Here is a 27,422-nt window from a genome sequence, read left to right as displayed (position 1 = left end):
CGGCCCAGCTGAGGATCTTGTGGGCCTCGAGATAAGCCGCTTTGCTGCGGGTGCCCCCCTGCCGATTGATATAGGCTACAGCTGTCGCATTGTCCGATTGGACTCGAATCTGACGACCCGCTAGCAGAGGGCTGAACGCTCTGAGCGCGAGGAAGATCGCGCGGAGTTCCAGGATGTTGATGGGGAGGAAAGACTCCTGGGGCGTCCAACGTCCTTGAGCAGTGTGGTGCAGGTACACTGCTCCCCAGCCTAGGAGGCTGGCGTCCGTGGTCAGGACCAGCCAGTTCACTGGGAGAAAAGATCTCCCCTTCGATAGGGATGAGGACCGAAGCCACCAGCGGAGTGCGTACCTGACTGAAGGCGTCAGGTGAAGATGTCTGTCCAGGGAGAAGGGGCTCTTGTCCCAGGCCGCTAGAAGGGCTAGCTGCAGTGGGCGGAGGTGCAGTTGAGCAAAGGGTACTGCTTCCATAGCCGCCACCATCCTGCCGAGCACTTTCATGCTGAATCGAATGGAGCGAGACGGAGGACGTAGAAGGCAGCGTACCGCTCGTTGAAGAGCGAACGCCTTGTAATTAATTACCAACAACCTACTACACATGGTAGATAGTGTACTGCTGCCCTGTACATAGATAGTACATAGGATTAGTGGATATGTGAAAAAACTACCACTGTGCAGATATGGACTATTAAGGGCTAGTCGCAATATTTAACAGAAAAACAAAAGGAGGACAAACGACCAAACGCCCAGAAAATTTTTATATAAAGAGTTTATTTTAGAAAAGTGCACATGTAAAGGGTGAAACAGGAATGATACAGGACTTAAAAGCCCCAAACAAGGTCACAGAACCCACATATATATAGCTGCTAGACATGCTAAATGATAAGGCACCTTTACTATGGAAACATCAGGAGCGTCCACTAGATGTCACTAGAGCACCCCGTGCCATAGCTCTGCGTGTACATATAACATAACTGGGAAGATTCCCACCATAATCAAAACAAACAGTATATATACTCACTGTGGAGCCACACGAAGGGACGCTGGGTGCCAAATAGGAAGGAGGGGGGGACCGTGACAGTGATTTGTACGCTGGTTGAGCAGTCGCGGAAGGAGGGGGCCTTGATGAGGAGGTCGTCCAAGTAAGGGAGAACGACTATTCCCCTGGCGTGAAGGACGCTCATGGCGGCCGCCATGACTTTGGTGAAGACCCTTGGTGCGGAGGCAAGGCCGAAGGGTAGAGCTACGAATTGAAAGTGTGAGTCCTGAATTGCGAAGCGTAGGAACTTTTGGTGATCTGGGGCGATGGGTATGTGCAGGTACGCGTCCTTGATGTCTATGGAGGCGAGGAATTCCCCTTCGACCATGGATGCAATAATGGACCTTAGGGACTACATTCTGAATCTCCGTACGTGCACATGTTTGTTTATGTGTTTGAGGTCCAGGATGGGTCGAACTGACCCATCCTTTTTGGGGACCACAAAGAGGTTGGAATAAAAACCCCCGAACTTCTCGTCGTCTGGGACAGGTATTATCACTCCTGCTGTATGGAGTAAAGACAAAATCCCTTTCGGCGCTTCCGGAGGATAAATGGATTATCAGTGCAAGTTTGCAAAAACTTCAAGAACAAGGGTTTATTAAGGGTTCAATAAAAAACGGACATTTACGGACAACGCGTTTCAGCTAACAAAAGCCTTCCGTAAATGTCCGTTTTTTATTGAACCCTTAATAAACCCTTGTTCTTGAAGTTTTTGCAAACTTGCACTGATAATCCATTTATCCTCCGGAAGCGCCGAAAGGGATTTTGTCTTTACTCCATTACCCACGTGGGAGCACCTGTTCAGTACTCTCATTGTTTTTCCCGAGGATTCGTGCTGCATACTGGAGGATTAATAAGAGAGTTGATCCACTACACGGATCATACTAGCGAAAACAGAAGAAATCTGCACGGTGAGTGTAAAATTCGTATGATCATACAATCTGTGTTTACACACATCTACACTTAGATTTGGCGCCCCGTTGTTCTCTTCTTTTTTTCTTTCCTTTATCCTGCTGTATGGAGCGAGTGGATTGCTGAGAAAAAAGCTTTGCGTCGTTTTCGAGTCTTTGGGGGGTTTGAGAGAAAGAACCGACTCGGGGGTCGGGTCCGAAATTCTATGTGGTAACCGGAAGACACAAGGTCTCGCACCCATTTGTCGTCTGAGGCAGCAGCCCAGATGTGTTGAAAGAGCCGCAGTCGACCTCCTACAATGAGTGTGTCTTCCAGGGCGCCGAAGGAGTCATGAGGGGGGAAAACGTTGTGGCCGAGTCTCCCTAGTCCTGGACTGTTTCGGTCTAGGCTGCCATGACGAAGTGGGTTTCGGGAAGGGCTGAGAAGGTCGGTCCCTGCGTAGTCCGCGGCTGGTGGCGGGGACAGCACGGGATGTCGACCAACCAAATGAGTTCTGAAAGGAGCGGAACGAGGACTGGACGTCTGGTGAAGGACGTCCTGGACTTCAGCTGGGGGAGGGAGGTACTCTTTCCTCCCGTGGCGTCAGAAATGAGCTTGTCCAGACGTTCGCCAAACAATCGGTCTGGAAAAAAAGGAAGGCCCGTGAGAGACTTCTTAGAGGCAGAGTCCGCTCGCCATTGTCGGAGCCAGAGAGGTCTACGGATGGCTATGGTATTTGAGGCGGCAAACGCTGCGCAGGTAGCAGCGTCCATGGAGGCCTGGATGAGGTACTCCGCCGCAGCGGCAATATGAGCTGTTACCTCTGTGAAGGTCTGAGTGAACTGGGATTCCTCAAGCGAAGTGTTAAGGGATTCTGCCCAGACCGAGATCGCCTTTGCGACCCACACAGAGGCAAAGGAGGGCGAGAGGGAGGAACCCGCAGCCTCAAAAGCAGAGCGGGCAAGGTGCTCCACCTGTCTGTCTGTCGGGTCCTTAATGGAAGAACCATCGGGTAAAGACAGGAGTGTCTTTGTGGTAAGGCGGGAGACCGGGGGGGTCGACCGAGGGCGGATCTACCCAGCCCTTAGGGGCAGGTGAGGCAAAAGGGTACCGAGACTCCATGAGTTTTCGGTTACCGAAGCGTCTGTCAAGCTTCTCGCTTTGCTTTGTGAGGATATCCTGAAACTCTGGGTGATCAGCGAAAACCTTTTGGGGTTTCCTTGCCCTCTTAAAGGAGACCGCATGGTCAGTGGTAGTGGATGGGGGATCCTCCACATGCAGAGTTTGGTTGATTGCTGCTATAAGGGAGTCTATTGCAGTTTGATCATCTGGGGGTGATGAAACCCAGGAATCCTCCTGGTACAAACAGCATTCTCCCTCCTCCAGCTCTTCAGAAGCCGTGGAGCGTGTGGGAGAGCGTACCCTGTGTGCTCCCGAGGGAGTGCCCTTTTCCTGATCCCTGCAACCGGTGAAGCATGTGCCCGGATTACCTCAGAAAAATCCTCCATAGGGGTATCCTCAGGCTGCGTTCCGTCCAGGGACCCAGAAGGGTGTGGAGGACGACATTGCATAGCCAGAACCAGGTTCTGTGACAGTTTTTCCATGGATTGGGACAGAAACTGTGCCCATTCCGGTGGGCTGGGGGCCCTAGGCTCTGGGCTGCCAGTTGCGGCAGTGGTGGCAGGGGGGTCTTGGGGGGCTATAGGGGCACAGGATCACAGAGAGAAGAGGTGTGTTTACGTGATAGCTCAGCGTGGCAGGCAGTGCAGGCTAAATAATAGACTATGTGAGCCTTAGCCCTCTTAGTGCCTTTTGAATTCTGCATGTTCCTAATAGGAGTATGCTAGGAGGGGGAGCAATGCTCAGCAGAGCTACAATTGATAGCAAGCACCTCACCAGAATCAGCCGATGACCCTGTCCTCAGGAAGGCTTAAGCTCTATGAAGATTTCGCACGCTTCCCTGGGGGGGGCTTATCGCGGCCGTGGGGGGCGGGGCTTACCGCTAAAAGAGCGGGAAGATGAGTCAGTGTGCCCCCCCCTGCTGTGGGTAGTAAAAAACGGTGGGAAGGGAGCTTCTGATAGTAGTTATCCTCCCTCTCTCTACAGTCAGCACACAGCTTGTCACCGGTGGTTATCAGCCGGCTTTTGCTGGAGCAAATAAACAGAGCAGATAGTGAGTCCCTGAGCCCTGGGCCCTCCCCCTGCCACCGAAGTTATCTGCAAGACTTTCTGCAAACAGCAGAACTTCCCCCCAGCCAGCAAGCTAGAGAAAGTTAACACTATGTGTGCAGGATCCTTGCTCCTTGCACATAAATACTGTAAATGGCCTAGGAGCCTTCTGCAGCGCCCTTTCTCCCTTTGTCTGGGAAACCAGTCAGGGGGGATCTCACCTTAAAACACTGCTTTCCAGGCAGTGAAAATAGCAGAGCCAGCTTGCTGTGTCAGTGTCATATTCAACTCAGAGCCTGCAGAGAGGGGCTGAGGAATCAGTGACATCTTCATCTCAGAGCCAGCGGAGAGGGGCTGAGGAATCAGTGCCATCTTCATCTCAGAGCCTGCGGAGAGGGGCTGAGGAATCAGTGCCATCTTCATCTCAGAGCCTGCAGAGAGGGGCTGAGGAATTGGGCTATAGGGCACAGGCCTCTACAATGGGCTTTGGAAAATCGGTGTCTGTGGAACCCGTATTCCAGCCCAGGATCCAGCGTCGCGGGAGGGGGTACGTGTAGGCAACGCTTCACGTTCCCGCCCGTTGATGGTAGTGGGAGATCGGTCCCAAAAGGAAACCGTCGCCCTCAAAAAATAACAAACCTTGAAAGAAAGTGCCTCCTACAGACACTAAGCTAAAACTGAGCTTGCCTGGCCCGGCCAGGGGGTGTATACTGCAGAGGAGGAGCTATGCTTTTGCATCTACTTAGTGTCCTCCTATGGATAGGCAGCATAACACCCATGGTCCTGTGTCCCCCAATGAGGCGTCAGAGAAATCAACAATTTACAGGACTAGATTGAAATGAGACAGAGTTCTATATTTTGGGTAACATAGCCCATATAAGACAAGATATTCATAAATCATGAGAACAATAAGTATAAACCGCTGACATCCAATAGATGGTCTCCTGTAGGTAATAAGGAATATTTCCAATTTATAAACAAAATGCAGGGATGCCACATTATCCGATTTCCAACATAAGCAGTCAATACAGATCCATCGCATAGTAGATTTTCAATGCAAATTTCGCATATAATTGATGAAAACCATCTCATAATAGATTTTCACAATCAAGTCCATTTATTTGTAAGCGTTCCATCCCGTCCAATATTCAATATAGCTGTATAGCAGGCTCTGTACAAAAAGGAAAAATATAAAATGAGTGACCTAACCCTAATAAAAGATGAGAAAATTAGTGGCAGCAACATAGCAGTGCTCATAAATGCTTATAGTTCTATTTCAATTAAAACCACCGAACCAGGAAAACTGCATCAATCCAAAAAGCGAAGAGGACAGGGTGGGGAGACAGACAAAGCCACAAAGTAAACAATTTTCCTTCCCTTTTTCACAGGAATGGCTTGAAGGAAATAAAATCATTCAAGCCATTAGGCTTCTCTGTCTCCAAAACTGTTATCCATTTGACTTCCCTTTGTGCCAAAACCCTCTTAGGGTCTCCACCCCTGGGACTCAAATAGACTCTCAATGTCGCGAAATTTAAGGAGACGCCAATTACAATTATGGCTCTCCTTAAAGTGCTTCGGAATATTCTTGAGCATCTCAAACTCCTCAGGTTTTTCAATCCGAGCGGCCCACTTGATGTCCCTGATGTGCTCAAGGATCCTCACCCTCAGTTCTCGACAGGTGAGGCCCACATAAATGAGCCCACAGGGGCATTTGGCCCAATACACCACGTACGCTGTTTTACAATTAATACTGTGGACAATTTTGAACTCCTTATTGTTAGCATAGTTGTGAAAGCTAACTGCTCTTTCCATCTGTGGGCAAGCCCCACAGTCACCACAGCAAGAGGAGCCCCATCTTGGCCCCCTAGCTCTCTCCAAAAAATTGGAGGGCGGCGGTGTATAATGGATCTTAACTATAATGTCCTTGAGCGTTCTGGATCTCCGCGGTGTAATAGATGGTCTATTTGACAAGATAGATTTCAGATCCTTGTCTGATAATAGTATAGGCCAAAACCTCCCCACCACTTGTTTCATTTCGGACCATTGAGAATGATACGAAGTGATCAATCTCACTTGGTTGTCAGATTTTTTAACCACAGGTCTTAAAAGGTCATCCCTAGATGTCACACTGGCCCTATCGTACCCACGTTGAATTGCTCCATTGTTGTAGTGTCTATTTTTGAATCGTCTTTTTAACTCCTGAGCTTGTCCCTAAAAAGACGATTCAAAAATAGACACTACAACAATGGAGCAATTCAACGTGGGTACGATAGGGCCAGTGTGACATCTAGGGATGACCTTTTAAGACCTGTGGTTAAAAAACCTGACAACCAAGTGAGATTGATCACTTCGTATCATTCTCAATGGTCCGAAATGAAACAAGTGGTGGGGAGGTTTTGGCCTATACTATTATCAGACAAGGATCTGAAATCTATCTTGTCAGATAGACCATCTATTACACCGCGGAGATCCAGAACGCTCAAGGACATTATAGTTAAGAGCCATTATACACCGCCACTTTCCAATTTTTTGGAGAGAGCTAGGGGGCCAAGATGGGGCTCCTATTGCTGTGGTGACTGTGGGGCTTGCCCACAGATGGAAAGAGCAGTTAGCTTTCACAACTATGCTAACAATAAGGAGTTCAAAATTGTCCACAGTATTAATTGTAAAACAGCGTACGTGGTGTATTGGGCCAAATGCCCCTGTGGGCTTATTTATGTGGGCCTCACCTCTCGAGAACTGAAGGTGAGGATCCTTGAGCATATCAGGGACATCAAGAGGGCCGCTCGGATTGAAAAACCTGAGGAGTTTGAGATGCTCAAGAATATTCCGAAGCACTTTAAGGAGAGCCATAATTGTAATTGGCTTCTCCTTACATTTCGCGGCATTGACAGAGTCTATTTGAGTCCCAGGGGTGGAGACCCTAAGAGGGTTTTGGCGCAAAGGGAGGTCAAATGGATAACAGTATTGGAGACAGAGAAGCCTAATGGCTTTAATGATTTTATTTCCTTCAAGCCATTCCTGTGAAAAAGGGAAGGAAAATTGTTTACTATGTGGCTTTGTCTGTCTCCCCACCCTGTCCTCTTCGCTTTTTGGATTGATGTAGTTTTCCTGGTTCGGTGATTTTAATTGAAATAGAACTATAAGCATTTATGAGCACTGCTATGTTGCTGCCACTAATTTTCTCATCTTTTATTAGGGTTAGGTCACTCATTTTATATTTTTCCTTCTTGTACAGAGCCTGCTATACAGCTATATTGAATATTGGACGGGATGGAACGCTTACAAATAAATGGACTGGATTGTGAAAATCTATTATGAGATGCTTTTCATCAATTATTTGCGAAATTTGCATTGAAAATCTACTATGCGATGGATCTGTATTGATTGCTTATATTGGAAATCGGATAATGTGGCATCCCTGCATTTTGTTTATAAATTGGAAATATTCCTTATTACCTACAGGAGACCATCTATTGGATGTCAGCGGTTTATACTTACTGTTTTCATGATTTATGAATATCTTGTCTTATATGGGCTATGTTACCAAAAAATATAGAACTCTGTCTCATTTCAATCTAGTCCTGTAAATTGGTGATATCCCGCCCCTCTGGGCTCTTTTGCAATGTTTACGATCACACTGCCATTACTTTTGCCCATTTTCAATATGGCTACTTGCCGTCCTGATGTCAGAGGGCGCCAGGCGTGTCGGAGTCTGCCTCTCCTCCTCTGTCGGCGCCCAATTGAGGGAGGGTTCCTGCGCTTGCGCAGGGCTCCTAACGGTGCGCCGACGGAGGTGGATGATGCGACTTCCGCCACGCGGGGCGCGCCGTTATGAACTTCAGGTGGGCTTTCTAGTACTTAAGAGTGACCCGGCAGCTACCCCAGCACCTCCTGACGAAGCGAGAGGCGAAACGCGCGTCGAGGTGCTGGGCGTTGTGGTCCGACAATCTGGGTCCCCTTCTCTAACACCCTCCAGCCTATACGGAAGGTCCTTTGGCTCACCCTGGCCTTAGGTGTATATGCATCATCATTTCTTGAGGTCTTACATTGGTGCCTGGATAATATATTGCCTTATATCATGTAAAGTGATTTAACTCTTTTTGATTACTGTTATCCATGCCTCTCCTTTTCCCCATTATGGTTATAGGTCAAGGATAGTGTCCAAGGTGGACTATATACCTGTCTGTATGCACTTGCACTTTATAGGGTTACTGTGATAGACTATTGGGTTTCATTATGTACTTTCGGCACCCAGATGCCCTTATATGATTGTACTTACATTTAATCTTGATCATGTTTGTTCCACAATGCACCAGTTTAGTTGTGTATGGTTTTATGGGGTAGGAAGTTTTTAATATTTGTGAGGCTCAGCACTTTATGAAATTGTAATGAATTTTTTGCTGTAATAAAATATGATGAATTTTTTTAAAAACACACGTGTTTGATGCATCATTGTAAACAATTGTGCTCTGCAGAACTCTGTTTTTTGTTTTTTACATCCCGACACAATACCTGAAATAATAAGTGTCATTATGGCCCTGAATAAAAATATCTGCCATACACTGGGCTCCTGAATAAATAATTGCTCCTCATGGTGTTTACTGCACAAAATATGACGCACACACTGTTTCTCTTATGGTACATGCCCTCCACAATGTCCTCTCCTTTCCATACCGAGCCTCCTCAACACACTGTCCTCTACACTATGTCCCACTATACTGTCCAGGGGGAGATCTCCATCTTGTTTGGAATCAGAAGGTTACAACACCTTATTGCTTACAGATCCACTACTGATACTATAAAGAAATCTACTTGCTTGCAGTGCTGTAATGGATAAGCACCCTTTCCTATCTGGCTGCTGGCTGTAGCTTTAAGTCCTACGTGCAGCTCTTTTGCTATCACTATATAATGTCATGTGTCTGATCATACGACGACAATGATAGAATCTGAAACTTATTTTTTTTTGTGGTCCACTTTGGAAGGAACCTGGAAGAAGCTTTTGTTTCGTGTCATTTGCAGCTTTGGTGTTAGGTGCATAATAGATGCTTGGAAGTGTTATTCCTTTCTGTGTCTACTTCCCCTGTTTGTTTTCCTACCATTGGGTTTCTTTATTACTGAGACAAGAACTAGTGCTCTTGCCTGCCTGCTCAATAGCCTGGGTGAGTTTAGGGTAAGCAAGGGCTTAGGATAGTGATTGGCGACGGGGTGAAAGAACCCGTATAGAGATGTCAGAGTGCAGGTGTGACCTCGCTCCCCTCTCCCTAGCGCCAGGGCCCTAACATTGTATTGTGGCCCCTGAGTACCTTGTCTGTTCTTTCCGGCACCTGCTTGGGTTTTTCCTGGTACATGGTAAAATCCCATTGGATTCAGGGTCTCTTTGCCTACATAATGCTGCTCTAAATTGAGGAAGCAAAAACCTGCTGACAGTTTGTTTTTCTGCATCTTCTAATTCCAGAGAGCAGGGTGCGTTCTCTGGGCTGTAAGCTCTGGCCGCAACAGATCTCACTCCAACAGAAGGACTTCCAATGCCCAAAGTAATGGGGACAGTTTTGATTAAGCAGAGAATGGTGACCGCTTGACTGTGATATGGCCGGACTGCACCATAGGTAAACCAGACACAGACGGTGACTGAAAAGAATCTGTGATTTATCTGGATTCAGTGGTTACTACTCACCTGGGCGGTCATATGTAGGAAACTCCTCTTTACACCACTCATCTCCCCTCACATATGTCTCTGTAGTATTAATATGGGTCAGATCTTCATCCTGAAACAAATATTTAATAGTCACACACAGATGGAGAAGTCACATCTATGATCAGCTCTAATCCTGCCATCTCCACCGCTCTCATTACACAAGTATAAAAAAGAGAATTTTGTTTACTTACCGTAAATTCTTTTTCTTATAGTTCCGTATTGGGAGACCCAGACATTGGGTGTATAGCTTCTGCCTCCGGAGGACACACAAAGTACTACACTAAAAAGTGTAGCTCCTCCCTCTGAGCATATACACCCCCTGGATAACCAGATCTAGCCAGTTTAGTGCAAAAGCTGAAGGAGAATAGCCACCCACAAGTAAAGACAGAGCAAGAACCGGAACAACCGGAGCCTCTGTCTACGACAACAGCCGGTGATAACACGCGGAACAAGAAACTGCCAACAGGCAACAGGGAGGGTGCTGGGTCTCCCAATACGGAACTATAAGAAAAAGAATTTACGGTAAGTAAACAAAGAAGGGAATTTTGTTACTTACCGTAAATTCCTTTTCTTCTAGCTCTTATTGGGAGACCCAGACGATTGGTGTATAGCACTGCCTCCGGAGGCCACACAAAGCAATTACACTAAAAAGTGTAAGGCCCCTCCCCTTCTGGCTATACACCCCCAGTGGGATCACTGGCTCACCAGTTTTAGTGCAAAAGCAAGAAGGAGGAAAGCCAATAACTGGTTTAAACAAATTCTCTCCGAGTAACATCGGAGAACTGAAAACCGTTCAACATGAACAACATGTGTACCCGCAAACAAACCAACAATCCCGAAGGACAACAGGGCGGGTGCTGGGTCTCCCAATAAGAGCTAGAAGAAAAGGAATTTACGGTAAGTAACAAAATTCCCTTCTTCTTCGTCGCTCTATTGGGAGACCCAGACGATTGGGACGTCCAAAAGCTGTCCCTGGGTGGGTAAAGAAATACCTCATGTTAGAGCTGCAAGACAGCCCTCCCCTACGGGGAGGCAACTGCCGCCTGCAGGACTCTTCTACCTAGGCTGGCGTCCGCCGAAGCATAGGTATGCACCTGATAATGTTTGGTGAAAGTGTGCAGACTCGACCAGGTAGCTGCCTGGCACACCTGTTGAGCCGTAGCCTGGTGTCGTAATGCCCAGGATGCACCCACGGCTCTGGTAGAATGGGCCTTCAGCCCTGATGGAACTGGAAGCCCAGCAGAACGGTAGGCTTCAAGAATTGGTTCTTTGATCCATCGAGCCAGGGTGGCTTTAGAAGCCTGCGACCCTTTGCGCTTACCAGCGACAAGGACAAAGAGTGCATCCGAACGGCGCAAGGGCGCCGTGCGGGAAATGTAGATTCTGAGTGCTCTCACCAGATCTAACAAATGTAAATCCTTCTCATACCGATGAACTGCATGAGGACAAAACGAAGGCAAAGAGATATCCTGATTAAGATGAAAAGAGGATACCACCTTCGGGAGAAACTCCTGAATAGGACGCAGCACAACCTTGTCCTGGTGGAAGACCAGGAAGGGAGCCTTGGATGATAGTGCTGCCAGCTCAGACACTCTCCGAAGAGATGTGATCGCTACCAGAAAAGCCACTTTCTGTGATAGCCTAGAAAGTGAAACCTCCTTCAGAGGCTCGAAGGGCGGCTTCTGGAGGGCAACTAGTACCCTGTTCAGATCCCATGGATCTAACGGCCGCTTGTACGGGGGTACGATATGGCAAACCCCCTGTAGGAACGTGCGCACCTTAGGAAGGCGTGCCAAACGCTTCTGAAAAAAGACGGATAGCGCCGAGACCTGACCTTTAAGGGAGCCGAGCGACAAACCTTTTTCTAACCCAGATTGCAGGAAAGAAAGAAAGGTAGGCAATGCAAATGGCCAAGGAGACACTCCCTGAGCAGAGCACCAGGATAAAAATATCCTCCACGTTCTGTGGTAGATCTTAGCGGACGTGGGCTTCCTAGCCTGTCTCATGGTGGCAACGACACCTTGGGACAATCCTGAAGACGTTAGGATCCAGGACTCAATGGCCACACAGTCAGGTTCAGGGCCGCAGAATTCCGATGGAAAAACGGCCCTTGGGACAGTAAGTCTGGTCGGTGTGGGAGTGCCCACGGTTGGCCGACCGTGAGCTGCCACAGATCCGGATACCACGCCCTCCTCGGCCAGTCTGGGGCGACAAGTATGACGCGGCTGCAATCGGATCTGATCTTGCGTAGCACTCTGGGCAAGAGTGCCAGAGGTGGAAACACATAAGGGAGCCGGAACTGCGACCAATCTTGCACTAGGGCGTCTGCCGCCAGCGCTCTTTGATCGCGAGACCGTGCCATGAAGGTTGGGACCTTGTTGTTGTGCCGTGACGCCATTAGGTCGACGTCCGGCACCCCCCAGCGGCGACAGATTTCCTGAAACACGTCTGGGTGAAGGGACCATTCCCCTGCGTCCATGCCCTGGCGACTGAGGAAGTCTGCTTCCCAGTTTTCTACGCCGGGGATGTGAACCGCGGATATGGTGGAGGCCGTGGCTTCCACCCACATCAGAATCCGTCGGACTTCCTGGAAGGCTTGCCGACTGCGTGTCCCCCCTTGGTGGTTGATGTATGCCACCGCTGTGGAGTTGTCCGACTGAATTCGGATCTGCCTTCCTTCCAGCCACTGCTGGAAGGCTAGTAGGGCAAGATACACTGCTCTGATTTCCAGAACATTGATCTGAAGGGTGGACTCCTGCTGAGACCACGTACCCTGAGCCCTGTGGTGGAGAAAGACTGCTCCCCACCCTGACAGACTCGCATCTGTCGTGACCACCGCCCAAGACGGTGGCAGGAAGGATCTTCCCTGTGATAATGAGGTGGGAAGAAGCCACCACTGCAGAGAGTCTTTGGCCGTCTGGGAAAGGGAGACTTTCCTGTCCAGGGATGTTGACTTCCCGTCCCATTGGCGGAGAATGTCCCATTGAAGTGGACGCAGATGAAACTGCGCAAACGGAACCGCCTCTATTGCCGCCACCATCTTCCCGAGGAAGTGCATGAGGCGTCTTAAGGAGTGCGGCTGACTCTGAAGGAGAGCCTGCACCCCAGTCTGTAGAGACCGCTGCTTGTCCAGCGGGAGCTTCACTATCGCTGATAGAGTATGAAACTCCATGCCAAGATACGTTAGTGATTGGGTCGGTGACAGATTTGACTTTGGGAAGTTGATGATCCACCCGAACGCCTGGAGAGTCTCCAGTGCAACATTCAGGCTGAGTTGGCATGCCTCTTGAGAGGGTGCCTTGACCAGTAGATCGTCCAAGTAAGGGATCACAGAGTGTCCGTGAGAGTGCAAGACTGCTACCACTGCCGCCATGATCTTGGTGAACACCCGAGGGGCTGTCGCCAGACCAAATGGCAGAGCTACGAACTGAAGATGGTCGTCTCCTATCATGAAGCGTAGAAAGCATTGGTGCTCTGTAGCAATCGGCACGTGGAGATAAGCATCTTTGATGTCTATTGATGCTAGGAAATCTCCTTGAGACATTGAGGCAATGACTGAGCGGAGGGATTCCATCCGGAACCGCCTGGCGTTCACATGCTTGTTGAGCAGTTTTAGGTCCAGAACAGGACGGAAGGAGCCGTCCTTTTTTGGAACCACAAAGAGATTGGAGTAAAAACCTCGCCCCCGTTCGTGAGGGGGGACAGGGATCACGACTCCTTCTGCTCTTAGAGAGTCCACCGCCTGCAGCAGGGCATCTGCTCGGTTGGGGTGTGGGGAGGTTCTGAAGAACCGAAGTGGAGGCCGAGAACTGAACTCGATTCTGTACCCGCGAGACAGAATGTCTGTTACCCACCGGTCTTTGACCTGTGACAGCCAAATGTCGCAAAAGCGGGAGAGCCTGCCACCGACCGAGGATGCGGAGGGAGGAGGCCGAAAGTCATGAGGTAGCCGCTTTGGAAGCGGTTCCTCCATTTGTTTTCCTGGGGCGTGAGTGAGCCCGCCAGGAATCTGAGCTCCCTTGTTCTTTCTGAGTCCTTTTGGACGAGGAGAATTGGGCCTTGCCCGAGCCTCGAAAGGACCGAAACCTCGACTGCCACTTTTTCTGTTGAGGTTTACTTGCTCTGGGCTGTGGTAAGGAAGAGTCCTTACCCTTGGACTGTTTTATGATTTCAGCCAATGGCTCACCAAACAGTCTGTCTCTAGATAATAGCAAGCTGGTTAAGCATTTTTTGGAATCAGCATCTGCTTTCCAGTCCTTTAACCACAAGGCTCTGCGCAAAACCACAGAATTGGCGGACGCCATAGCGGTACGGCTCGTAGATTCTAGGACAGCATTGATAGCATAGGTCGCAAACGCAGACATTTGCGAAGTTAGGGACGCCACTTGCGGCACTGCTGGATGTATGAAAGCATCCACCTGTGCTAAACCAGCTGAAATAGCTTGGAGTGCCCACACGGCCGCGAATGCTGGAGCAAACGACGCGCCGATAGATTCATAGACAGATTTCAACCAAAGGTCCATCTGTCTGTCGTTGGCATCTTTAAGTGAAGCGCCATCCTCTACTGCGACTATGGATCTAGCCGCAAGCTTGGAAATTGGGGGATCCACCTTTGGACACTGGGTCCAGCGCTTGGCCACCTCAGAGGGAAAAGGATAACGGGTATCCTTAGAACGTTTAGAGAAACGCTTGTCTGGATGAGCGTCGTGTTTCTGGATCGATTCTCTGAAGTCAGAGTGGTCCAAAAAAGCACTTAATTTACGCTTGGGATATAGGAAATGGAACTTCTCCTGCTGTGCAGCTGCCTCCTCTGCAGAAGGGGCTGGGGGAGAAATATCCAACAGCCTATTAATTGCCGATATAAGGTCATTAACCATGGCGTCACCATCAGGGGCATCCAGATTGAGAGGGGCCTCAGGATTAGAATCCTGGTCACCGTCCTCAGTCTCATCACAGAGAGACTCTTGTCGCTGAGACCCTGAACAGTGTGAAGACGTGGAGGGTCTTTCCCAGCGAGCTCGCTTAGGCTGCCTGGGACTGTCATCTGAGTCAGAGACTTCAGCCTGTGATGCTTGAGATCCCCTTGAAGTACGGATTAGTTCCAACTGAGGGGGACCGGCGAGCATAGACACAGCAGTGTCCATGGTCTGAGTAACTGGCCTGGACTGCAAGGTCTCCAGTATTTTTAACATAGTCACAGACATTTTGTCAGCAAAAACTGCAAAGTCTGTCCCCGTCACCGGGGCAGGGTTCACAGGCGTCTCTGCCTGGGCTACCACCACATTAGGCTCTGGCTGACGGAGTACCACTGGGACTGAACATTGCATACAATGTGAGTCTTTGGAGCCTGCCGGTAGATCAGCCCCACATGCTGTACAAACAGTGTACACAGCCTGTGCCTTGGCACCCTTGCGTTTTGCGGATGACATGTTGCTGCCTCCTCAGAGCAGTACAGGGTGTTCAGCCAAGAAGCGACCTTACAGTGCACTATATAAATATATATATATATATATGGTACCAAGAAAAAAGTACACTAATATAACACTGAGGCACTAGAGGGGCCAGCACTACTGTGCTGCTTACCACCCGCTTAGGAGCGGTGTGTGGACGCCAGAAATCCCTCTAGTCTGGGTCTCCCAGAGCCTGCTGCCTTTCCCCAGCCAGCCGCATGTGTAATGGCTGCCGGCGTCCTTGTGGAGAGGGGGGGCGGGCCCTGGGCGTACACCGACGAAGAGCGGGAAGTCTGCTTCCCCCTGTGCCTAGTGAGAGGGCTGGAGCATGTAAATAAAGCTCCAGCCCTCGGCGCTGTGATTGAGCAGCGTCTCTCAACTACCCTGATTGACAGGGTGGGGGCGGGAACGAAGCGGCACTAGGCCGCAGAAGCCGGGGGCTAAAGTTAGAAGCGCCGCCGCCGTAAAAGCGCGGTCGGCGCCAAGTCCCCGGCGCACTACAAGTCGCAGCTGCGTCGCCGCTCCAGGAGCGGTCGGCGCAGTAGTTCCCAACATGAAACGTCACTCAGCAAAGCTGCAGTGACCTAACCCCAGCGCACAGCGCTACTGTCCCCGGCGCACTATAACGCTCAGCAAGCCTGAGAGTGTCCGTGCCTGCCGGGGACACAGAGTACCTGAAAGTTGCAGGGCCTTGTCCCTGAACGGCACTCCCGCTCCAAATCCAGCAGGTTCTATGGGTCTGTGGATGGAGCCCGGCCCCAGGGCTTGGGGGCCGGCAAGATCCCACTTCCACAGAGCCCTCCAGGGGATGTGGAAGGAAAACAGCATGTGGGCTCCAGCCTCTGTACCAGCAATAGGTACCTCAACCTTACAAGCACCAACCGCGGGTGAGAAGGGAGCATGCTGGGGGCCCCACATGGGCCCTCTTTTCTTCCATCCGATATAGCCAGCAGCTACTGCTGACTACAAACAGTGGAGCTATGCGTGGATGTCTGACCTCCTTCGCACAAAGCAGAAAACTGGTGAGCCAGTGATCCCACTGGGGGTGTATAGCCAGAAGGGGAGGGGCCTTACACTTTTTAGTGTAATTGCTTTGTGTGGCCTCCGGAGGCAGTGCTATACACCAATCGTCTGGGTCTCCCAATAGAGCGACGAAGAAATTCTCTTTTTCTTTATCGTTCCTATGGGAGACCCAGACATTGGGAGGTCTCAAAGCAGTCCATGGGTGGGAATAAACAGAAAAACTGAGAAGTAGGCGGAGCCTAACTTCACAAATGGGCGACAGCCGCCTGAAGGATGCGTCTGCCCAAGCTCGCATCTGCCGAAGCATGAGCATGCACTTGGTAGTGCTTTGAAAAGGTATGCAGGCTAGTCCAAGTGGCAGCCTGACAGACCTGCTGAGCTGTAGCCTGGTGCCTGAAAGCCCAAGAGGCACCGACAGCTCTGGTCGAGTGTGCCTTGATCCCCGGCGGGGGAGGCACCTGAGTACACTGGTAGGCATCGGAAATGGCCGACCTAATCCAACGAGCTAAGGTCGGCTTAGAAGCCGAGAGGCCCTTACGCTGACCTGTGGTTAGCACAAAAAGAGAGGTGCACCGCCTAAGAACAGCGGTGCGAGACACATAGATCCGGAGCGCCCGCACCAGGTCCAGAGTATGCAACGCTTTTTCAAAGCGATGAACAGGAGCAGGACAAAAAGGAAGGCAGGGAAATGTTCTGGTTAAGGTGGAAAGGAGAAACCACCTTAGGGAGAAAGTCCGGAGTCGGACGGAGAACCACCTTGTCTTGATGAATAAACAAAAAAGGTGCCTCCAAAGAGAGCGCAGCCAAATCAGAGACTCTCCTGAGGGAAGTTATGGCCACTAGAAAGACCACTTTCTGTGAAAGACGAGACAAAGAAACCTCCCTAAGAGGCTCAAAGGGGGGGTTTCTACAAGGCCGTGAGGACCAAATTGAGGTCCCAGGGATCCAAGGGCCGCCGGTAAGGCGGAATGATGTGAGACGCGCCCTGCATGAAGGTGCGGACCTGAGCCAGCCGGGCGATACGCCGCTGGAACAGCACTGACAGAGCCGAGACTTGTCCCTTGAGGGAATTGAGGGATAGTCCTAGCTGCAGACCGGACTGTAGAAAGGACAGAAGGGTCGGCAAGGAAAAAGGCCAAGGAGCATGGCCGGAAGAGCGACACCAGGACAGGAAAATTCTCCAGGTCCTGTGATAGATTTTTGCCGAGGAAGACTTCCGAGCCAGAGTCATAGTGGAGATGACTTCAGGAGGAATACCAGAAGCCGTCAAGATCCAGGACTCAAGAGCCACGCCGTCAATCTGAGAGCCGCAGAAGTCTGGCGGAAAAACGAACCTTGTGAGAGAAGGTCTGGACACTCCGGAAGATGCCACGGCACCTCTACGGACAGATGGAGCAGGTCTGGGTACCAAGCTCGCCTGAGCCAGTCCGGAGCAATGAGAATGACCCGACGGCCCTCCATTCTGATCTTGCGCAGAACTCTGGGCAAGAGAGCTAGAGGGGGAAACACGTAGGACAGACGAAACTGGGACCAATCTTGAACCAGAGCGTCCGCTGCAAAGACCTGAGGATCGTGGGAGCCACGTAAACCGGAACCTTGTTGTTGTGCCGAGATGCCATTAGATCCACTTCCAGAGTGCCCCACTTGCGGCAGATTGACTGAAACACTGCCGGATGCAGGGACCACTCGCCACTGTCCACGGTTTGACGGCTGAGATAATCTGCTTCCCAGTTTTCCACGCCTGGGTTGTGGACTGCGGATATGGTGGACTTGGAGTCCTCCGTCCATTGAAGGATGCGTTGAACCTCCAACATTGCCAGGCGGCTGCGTGTCCCGCCTTGGTGATTGATGTAGGCAACCGCTGTTGCGTTGTCTGACTGGACTCGGATGTGCTTGCCCACCAACAGGTGGTGAAAGGCTAGCAGAGCTAGAAGCACAGCTCTGGTTTCCAGCACATTGATCGAGAGGGCTGATTCGGACGGAGTCCAAGTGCCCTGTGCTCGGTGGTGGAGACATACCGCTCCCCAGCCGGATAGACTGGCATCCGTGGTGAGGATCACCCAGGACGGGGCCAGGAAGGAGCGTCCCTGAGACAGAGAGAGGGGCCGAAGCCACCACTGAAGGGAGCCCCTGGTCTGTGGCGACAGAGCCACTAGCCTGTGCAAGGAGGAAGTCCGCTTGTCCCAACAGCGGAGAATGTCCAGCTGCAGAGGACGCAGATGGAACTGGGCAAAGGGAACAGCCTCCATTGACACCACCATCTGACCCAGCACCTGCATTAGGTGCCTGATGGAATGACGGCGGGGCCTCAGCAGAGAGCGCACCGCCAGATGGAGGGACTGCTGTTTGACTAAGGGCAGCTTCACAAGTGCCGGCAGAGTCTCGAACTGCATCCCTAGGTACGTGAGCCTCTGGGTCGGAGTCAGAGTGGATTTGGGCAGATTGACAAGCCACCCGAATTGGGCTAGAGTGGCGAGAGTGAGCGAGACACTCCGCTGACAGTCTGCGCTGGATGAAGCCTTGACTAGAAGGTCGTCCAGGTAAGGAATCACTGCCAACCCCTGGAGGTGCAGAACCTCAACCACTGCTGCCATGACCTTGGTGAATACTCGAGGGGCCGTGGCTAACCCGAAGGGGAGAGCCACGAATTGGAAATGGTCCTCTCCGATTGCAAAACGTAGCCAACGCTGGTGTGAAACTGCAATTGGCACATGCAGATAGGCATATCTGATGTCGATGGATGCCAGGAAATCTCCTTGGGTCATTGAGGCAATGACTGATTGCAGAGACTCCATGCGAAAATGCCGCACCTGAACATGCTTGTTGAGAAGCTTGAGGTCCAGGATGGGCCGGAAGGAACCGTCCTTTTTGGGGACTAGGAAGAGATTTGAGTAGAAACCTCTGAACCGTTCCCGGGCGGGAACCGGTACAATTACTCCGTTGGCCTGCAATGATGCCACGGCCTGAGAGAAGGCGGCGGCCTTGGAGCAGGGGGGAGCGGACATAAAAAATCTGTTTGGCGGGCTGGAAGAGAATTCTATCCTGTAGCCGTGGGAGATGATATCCCTCACCCACTGATCGGAGACGTGTTGAAACCACACGTCGCCAAAGTGGGAGAGCCTGCCACCGACTAAGGACGTTGCTGGCGCGGCCAGATAGTCAAGAGGAGGCTGCCTTAGTGGCAGCAGCTCCTGCGGTCTTCTGTGGACACGCCTTTGTGCGCCAGCTGGGTTTTTGGTCCTTGGCTGAGTTAGTGGACGAGGCCGAGGGCTTAGAGGATGACCAGTTGGAGGAACGAAAGGAACGAAACCTCGACTGGTTCCTACCCTGGGCAGGTTTCCTGGTTTTAGTTTGTGGCATGGAAGTACTCTTCCCGCCAGTAGCTTCCTTAATAATTTCATCCAGTTGTTCACCGAATAGCCTGGATCCAGCAAAAGGGAGCCCAGCAAGGTACTTCTTTGAAGAAGCATCTGCCTTCCACTCTCGAAGGCACAAGATCCTGCGGATAGCGAGGGAATTAGCCGAAGCCACCGCAGTGCGGTGAGAAGCCTCCAGCATGGCAGACATGGCATAGGATGAAAAAGCTGAAGCTTGGGAAGTTAAGACAACCATTTCGGGCATAGATTCCCTGGTGAGGGAATGCATCTCCTCTAGAGAAGCGGAGATGGCTTTGAGAGCTCACACTGCTGCAAAAGATGGGGAGAACGAGGCCCCTGCCGCCTCATATACAGATTTGGCCAGAAGGTCAACCTGGCGGTCAGTGGAATCCTTAAGAGAGATGCCATCAGCCACTGATACAACGGTCCGGGCTGAGAGTCTAGACACCGGAGGGTCTACCTTTGGTGAATGAGCCCACTCCTTGACCACCTCAGGTGGAAAGGGAAAACGGTCATCAAAACCATGCTTTGGGAAGCGTTTGTCAGGACAGGCCCTAGGCTTGGTCACAGTGGCCTGAAAAGTGGAGTGGTTAAAGAACACACTCCTTGTCCTCTTAGGCAAGGTAAACTGGTGCTTTTCTGCCAGAGAGGGTTGCTCCTCTGATACTGGCGGATTGAGGTCCAGTACAGAATTAATGGACGCAATCAAATCACTAACATCTGAGTCACTTTCGGACAGATCAATGGGGCACATGGAGGTAGCCTCCGAGCCCCCAGTAAAGGCATCCTCCTCGTCCTGCGAGTCAGCTCTTGAATCAGAGCCGCGGGACGAGGAAGGAGAGGGGACCCTGCGTCTCCTTTTAGGAGGACGGGGTCTGGGACCAGAAGAAGAATCCTCTGTGAGCTCCGCTGAGAGAGCCCTACCAGCAGAGGCACCCTGTGAAGGGGGCTGATGCATGTTCAGCAAAGTCTGGGACAGCTGTCCCATGGAGTCGGCGAAAGACTGGGAGATTGACCTAGAGAAGGATTCTACCCAAGCCGGGGGTTCAGCCACCGGAGCCGGAGCAGCCGGAGGGACCACTGTGGGTGCGATTCCAGGCTGAGGCATTGTCAGGTTAGAGCAGGCATCACAATGTGGATATGTGCTCGGTTCAGGCAGCACGAGCTTACATGCAGTGCATACTGAGTACAGCCTTGCTCCTCGTGTGAGACATGCTGCTGGAGTGGTGGCTCTGAGCCAGAATGACCCCCAGAGAGTATATAAGAAGGTCCACAACCGGAGGTTGTGGCTTACCAGACCGTTTGTGTGCCCTCCAGATCCCACAGCCCGGACCCCCAAGCAGCTTAGCAGGGATGCTGCAGCCAGCGCTGATCCAGAAAAAAATGCTGATAAAATGGCGCCGGAGCGAGGAGAGGAGGCGGGACCTGCTCTGACTGCGGGATCTGGAGGGCCAAGGAGACTTACAGGGGAGGGGACATGTACTCAGAGAGGAGTGTCCCTCCCCTGTGCCGAACGGCCGCTGGGCGGAGCCGCACTGTCCCTCTGCATGATTGACATGCGAGGGCAGTGAAATCGAAAGTAGGCCTCCGGCGAAGCCGGGGCCTAAATTTGAGCGATGCGGCCGGCGCGCAGGCACCATCGGCGCGGTTCTCAGGCGACAACCAGAGAACCGGCCGGAAATGTCAGAAAAGTTACACAGCACACTCTCCCACCATAATAAAGTACCGGGACCCCCCTAATATAAACGTCTCAGGTACTTAGCTTGCTGAGACGCAGGGTTCCAAGTCCCTGGGGATGAGTGCTCCGTCCAGCAGGATCCTGAAGGGCTGCGGATGGAGACCGGTCTCCTGCAAAGCAAGGAGAACCATGCTGGCTCCCACTTCAAGCCAGAGCCCGAGGGATGGTGAAGGAGCGCGGCATGTAAGGCTCCAGCCTTGGAATCAACCTTAACAACACCGCCGACACAGTGGGGTGAGAAGGAACATGCCGGAGGTCCAGGCTTGGACCCGCTTTTCTTCAAAAACTTTCCAAAAATGAAAAATCAGATGAGAATGCATGTGTGGATGTATGCCTCCTGAACACAAAGCAATGAACTGGCTAGATCTGGTTATCCAGGGGGTGTATATGCTCAGAGGGAGGAGCTACACTTTTTAGTGTAGTACTTTGTGTGTCCTCCGGAGGCAGAAGCTATACACCCAATGTCTGGGTCTCCCATAGGAACGATAAAGAAACAGATAATACTGGAGGATAAAACAAGACTGACACAAGACCTTCACAGCCGTCTACACATCATAGGGAGATTTCATGGCACCTTCTCTCCATCTACCTGATGATCCTGAAGAACATTGGTATCTTCTTGTTTACAGTCCTGTGGGAGAAGAGGACGGGGACATCTCTCTGGTGTTGTCCTCTTACTGGATAGAACTGGAGGAGACACATACAGGGACTGGATTCATTCATTACATACAGATAATCATGGATAGAACTGGAGGAAGCACATACAGGGACTAAATTCATTATTTACATACAGATACAGTGACATGCAAAAGTTTGGGCACCCGTAGTCAAAATTACTGTTAATGTGAACAGTTAAGCAAGTTTAAGATGAAATTATCTCTAAAAGGCATAAAGTTAAAGATGACACATTTCCTTTGTATTTTAGGCAAAAAGAAAAATTTTATTTTCATCTTTAACATTTTCAAATTAACAAAAAAGGAAAATCGGAAGATGAAAAAGTTTGGATACTCTGCATTGTTAGTACCTAGTAGACCCCCTTTGGGAAGTATCACGGCTTGTAAATGCTTTTTGTAGCAGCCAAGAGTCTTTCAATTCTTGTTTGACTGATTTTCATCCAGTCTTCCTTGGAAAAGTCTTCCAGTTCTGTGAGATTCCTGGCTCGTCTTGCATGCACTGCTCTTTTGAGGTCTAGCCACAGATTTTCAAGGATATTCAGATCAGGGAACTGTGAGGGCCATTGTAAAACCTTCATTTTGCACCTTTTGAGGTCGTCTATTGTGCATTTTTTTTGTACTTCATTTTATTAACAAAATAATCAAGTCACGGGCGTCACGGTGGCTTAGTGGTTAGCACTGCAGCCTTGCAGCGCTGGGGTCCTGGGAATTTAGATTGTGAGCCCCAATTGGGACAGCGTTCCTGATGTATGTGAAGCGCTGCGGAATATGTTAGCGCTATAGAAAAATAAAGATTTATTTTTATTTATTCAAGTCAGACATGGATTGTACATAGCAATAAACAAATTATAAAGTACAGATCAAGCACAGAAGCTAATCTCAACCATATCTGGTGCAAAGTTATCGTCTATATACTTTAACATTGGAACAATCAAAGTATCTCTGTGATAGACATGCAGGCAGCCTATTCAAAAATGTTTGGGGATAACCATAACTAAAGATCATGGAAATAACACAACAGACAAAAATAAAGTATAACCATATTATCACTGTCTATTGTGGATTTGGACGTGTCTAGGACGTGTGTTTAGGAAATGTGTCCTCTTTAACTTTATGGATTTTAGAGATCATTTCATCTTCAACTTGCTTATCTGTACGTAATAACAGTAATTATGACTAGGTGTGCCTAAACGTTTTCATGCCACTGTAATTATAGGCCGTGTGTATTTAGTCCTGTCTATTACCTGGTGATGTGAGGGGCTGGGGAACCTCCATCATGACGTCCTTGTACAGATCTTTGTGTCCTTCTAAATACTTCCACTCCTCCATGGAGAAATAGACGGTGACGTCCTGACACCTTATAGGAACCTGACACATACAATGATACAGTCATCCCCCGATCCCTTCATAGCGTTACTGTATAATGTCCCAGCATTCCCAGCAGTGTCACCTCTCCAGTCAGTAGCTCAATCATCTTGTAGGTGAGTTCTAGGATCTTCTGGTCATTGATGTCCTCATGTATCAGGGGGTGAGGTGGAGGCCCCGTGATTGGGCTCAGGGGTCTTCCCCATCCCTCAGACACAGGGTCCTGACAGCGCTCACTAGAGGTCTTCTTCACTACTGTGTAATCCTGGTTATGGAGAGACACAGTAATAAACCTCACTACAGACATTTCCAGAGTCCTCACCTCTCCAGTTCTGTCCATCTGTTATTCCCATCTATATATATAATTGCCTTATTCTGTCTGTCTGTCTTGCTCCAAAATTGTGTCACCGTGACATTGTCACCGTGACAGTGTCGTTAGAGTGACAACTGTCGGATTGGCCTTGCCCCCCACGGATTGGCCGCTCCCCCCGCATGGATTAGCCGCTCGCGCCGGCCCTCCGCACGCATCGCCCGCTCCAGCGTACACCGGCTCCCGGTACGGCACTCCGCACGCATCGCTCGCTCCAGCGTACACCGGCTCCCGGTACACATGTGCAGGGAGCCGGCATACGCTGACGCCTCGCACGCATCGCCCGCTCCAGCGTACACCGGCTCCCGGTACACATGTGCAGGGAGCCGGCATACGCTGACGCCTCGCCACACGTTGGCACACTCGGCCCCGCCCCCGGCGGACATAACCTTGCCATGCTGGGATCACTGCACATGTGTACCGGGAGCCGGTGTACTCTGGTAACCATGATACACATCGCGTAACTATAGGAAGCGCTTCCCTTAGTTACCCAATGTGTATCATGGTTACCAGCGTACACCGGCTCCCGGTACACGTGCAGGGAGCCGGCATACGCTGACGCCTCGCCCGCTCAGCCCCGCCCCTGGCACACGTTGCCACGCTCGGACCCGCCCCCGGCGGCCCCAGCATGGGGGATGGAGCACGATGAGGGGTGTGCAGCATGGAGGATGGAGCACGATGGGGGGTGCGCAGCATGTGAGATGTAGCACGATGGTGGGTGCGCAGCATGGGAGATGGAGCATGATGGAGGTGTGCAGCATGGGAGATGGAGCACGATGGGGGGTGTGCAGCATGGGAGATGGAGCACGATGGGGGGTGCGCAGCATGGAGGATGGAGCACGATGGGGGGTGTGCAGCATGGGGGATGGAGCACGATGGGGGGTGCGCAGCATGGGGGATGGAGCACGATGGGGGGTGCGCAGCATGGGGGATGGAGCACGATGGGGGGTGCGCAGCATGGGGGATGGAGCACGATGGGGGGTGCGCAGCATGTCGGATGGAGCACGATGGGGGGTGCGCAGCATGTCGGATGGAGCACGATGGGGGGTGCGCAGCATGTCGGATGGAGCACGATGGGGGGTGCGCAGCATGTCGGATGGAGCACGATGGGGGGTGCGCAGCATGGGTGATGGAGCGCGATAGGGGGTGCGCAGCATGGGGGTTAAGAGTACAATAGGGGGTGCGCAGAATGGGGGATGGAACACGATGGGATGTGCGCAGCATGAGGGATGGAGCACAATGAGGGGTGCGCAGCATGGGGGATGGAGCACGATGGGGGTGCGCAGCATGGGGGATGGAGCACGATGGGAATGCGCAGCATGGGGGAAGGAGCACGATGGGGGTGCGCAGCATGGGGGAAGGAGCACGATGGGGGGTGCGCAGCATGGGGGATGGAGCACGATGGGGGTGCGCAGCATGGGGGATGGAGCACGATGGGAATGCGCAGCATGGGGGAAGGAGCACGATGGGGGTGCGCAGCATGGGGGAAGGAGCACGATGGGGGGTGCGCAGCATGGGGGATGGAGCACGATGGGGGGTGCACACCTCCCCCCAAAACACACACACACCGCCACACGCGCACCGCACAACACACCACACACACACTGGGAACCACAAACACCGCCCTACACAGACACCCACACACACACAGACAACGCCACACACACACACAACACCCAAACACCGCGGCATACATAAGTATACGCACATACCGCGCAACACACACACTGCACAAAACATACCTCCCCCAAAACACACACACGCACTCCACACCCACACAAACTGCGCAACACACACAGCACCACACACACAGAACACTGCAGACACACAGCGCTCCACAAACAACGCAACACACACAACGCAACACACATACAACATCGCTCTCACACACCCCCACACCCAGACAACACCCAGAACATTTACAACGCCCTACACAAACACTTGGTAACTACACACAACAACATTTATATATATATATATATATATATATATATATATATATATATATATATAACAAAAATCATACATTAACTACACAATACGTAAATTCTAGAATACCCGATGCGCTAGAATCGGGCCACCTTTTAGTAGATAAGAATGATGTAATGTGACGTCATCAGAATCTCTCACCTCTCCAGTAAGCCGGAAGAGGATCTCTAGGGTGAGGTGTAATATCCTCTCTGATATCTTGTACCTGTCCTTATCCATCCTTCACGGGGCAATCTTGAGAATTCTATTATCTAGAAGATCTGAGAGGATCCGATATTGTATGGACCTGAATGTTAAAAAGATAGAAAAAAGGAAATATATGAGATATAACAAGGTAATTTTGTATTCTCTCCTCATATGGATCAACACACTAATGAAAGACTTGCATGTTGTATGATCGCACTAATAAGTATTGTTGAAAAAAGTAAAAAAAGGTTTTAAGCAAAAATCTATTTGTGCCCATCCTGGTTTTTTAGTAATGTGTCCATCTTATAGTAATGTGCTCATCCTGGTCTCCTAGTAGTAATGTCTCATCATTTAGTATTGTGCCCATCCTTGTCTCCTAGTGGTAATGTCCCATCCTGTAGTAATGTGCCCATCCTGGTCTCCTTGTAGTAATGTCCCATCCTGTAGTAATGTGCCCATCCTGGTCTCCTTGTAGTAATGTCCCATCCTGTAGTAATGTGCCCATCCTGGTCTCCTTGTAGTAATATGCCATTCTGTAGTAATGTGCCCATCCTGGTCTCCTAGTAGTAATGTCTAATCCTCTAGTATTTTGTCCATCCTGATGTCCTTGTAGTAATGTCCCATTCTGTAGTAATGTGCCCATCCTGGTCTCCTAATAGTAATGTCTGATCCTGTACTAATGTGCCCATCCTGGTCTTCTTGTAGTAATATGCCATCCTGTAGTATTGTGCCCATCCTGGTCTCCTAATAGTGATGTTCCATCCTGTAGTATTGTGCCCATCCTGGTCTCCTAGTAGTAATGTCCCATCCTGTAGTAATATGCCCATCTTGGTCTCCTAATAGTAATGTCCCATCCTGTACTAATGTGCCCATCCTGGTTTCCTAATAGTAATGTCCCATTCTGTAGTAATGTGCCCATCCTGGATTCTTAGTAGTAATGTCTAATCCTCTAATATTTTGCCCATCCTGGTCTCCTTGTAGTAATGTCCCATTCTGTAGTAATGTGCCCATCCTGGTCTCCTAGTAGTAATGTCTTATCCTGTAGTAATGTCCCATCCTGTAGTGTTTCTATCCTGGTCTCCTAGCAGTAATGTCCCATCTTGTAGTATTGTGCCCATCCTGGTCTCCTAGTAGTGATGTTCCATCCTGTAGTATTGTGCCCATCCTGGTCTCCTTGTAGTAATGTCCCATCCTGTAGTAATGTCCCATCCTGTAGTGTTTCTATCCTGGTCTCCTAGCAGTAATGTCCCATCTTGTAGTATTGTGCCCATCCTGGTCTCCTAGTAGTGATGTTCCATCCTGTAGTATTGTGCCCATCCTGGTCTCCTAATAGTAATGTCCCATTCTGTACTAATGTGCCCATCCTGGATTCTTAAGGGGGCTTTACACGCTGCGACATCGCTAATGCGGAGTCGTTGGGGTCACGGAATTTTTGACGCACATCCGGCCGCATTA

The 27,422-nt window shown here is 50.6% G+C and overlaps 1 protein-coding gene across 1 annotated transcript in view; it reads right to left on the bottom strand.

Annotated features, from left to right (window-relative positions):
• Window positions 1-27,422, bottom strand: part of LOC142312165 (uncharacterized) — a 228,732-nt gene that overhangs the window by 199,457 nt on the left and 1,853 nt on the right. Inside the window, 5 exon segments of the mRNA XM_075351067.1 lie at window positions 9,775-9,865; window positions 21,973-22,070; window positions 23,302-23,425; window positions 23,508-23,687; window positions 25,923-26,067. Of these exon segments, the coding sequence (XP_075207182.1) occupies window positions 9,775-9,865; window positions 21,973-22,070; window positions 23,302-23,425; window positions 23,508-23,687; window positions 25,923-26,000 (571 nt within the window). The 5' untranslated portion in view covers window positions 26,001-26,067.

The sequence above is a fragment of the Anomaloglossus baeobatrachus genome, chromosome 5 (genome assembly GCF_048569485.1).
Source record: "Anomaloglossus baeobatrachus isolate aAnoBae1 chromosome 5, aAnoBae1.hap1, whole genome shotgun sequence".
NCBI lineage: Eukaryota > Metazoa > Chordata > Amphibia > Anura > Aromobatidae > Anomaloglossus > Anomaloglossus baeobatrachus.
Note: the sequence above shows the minus strand (reverse complement) of the source record. Positions and strands in the feature narration are given on the sequence as shown.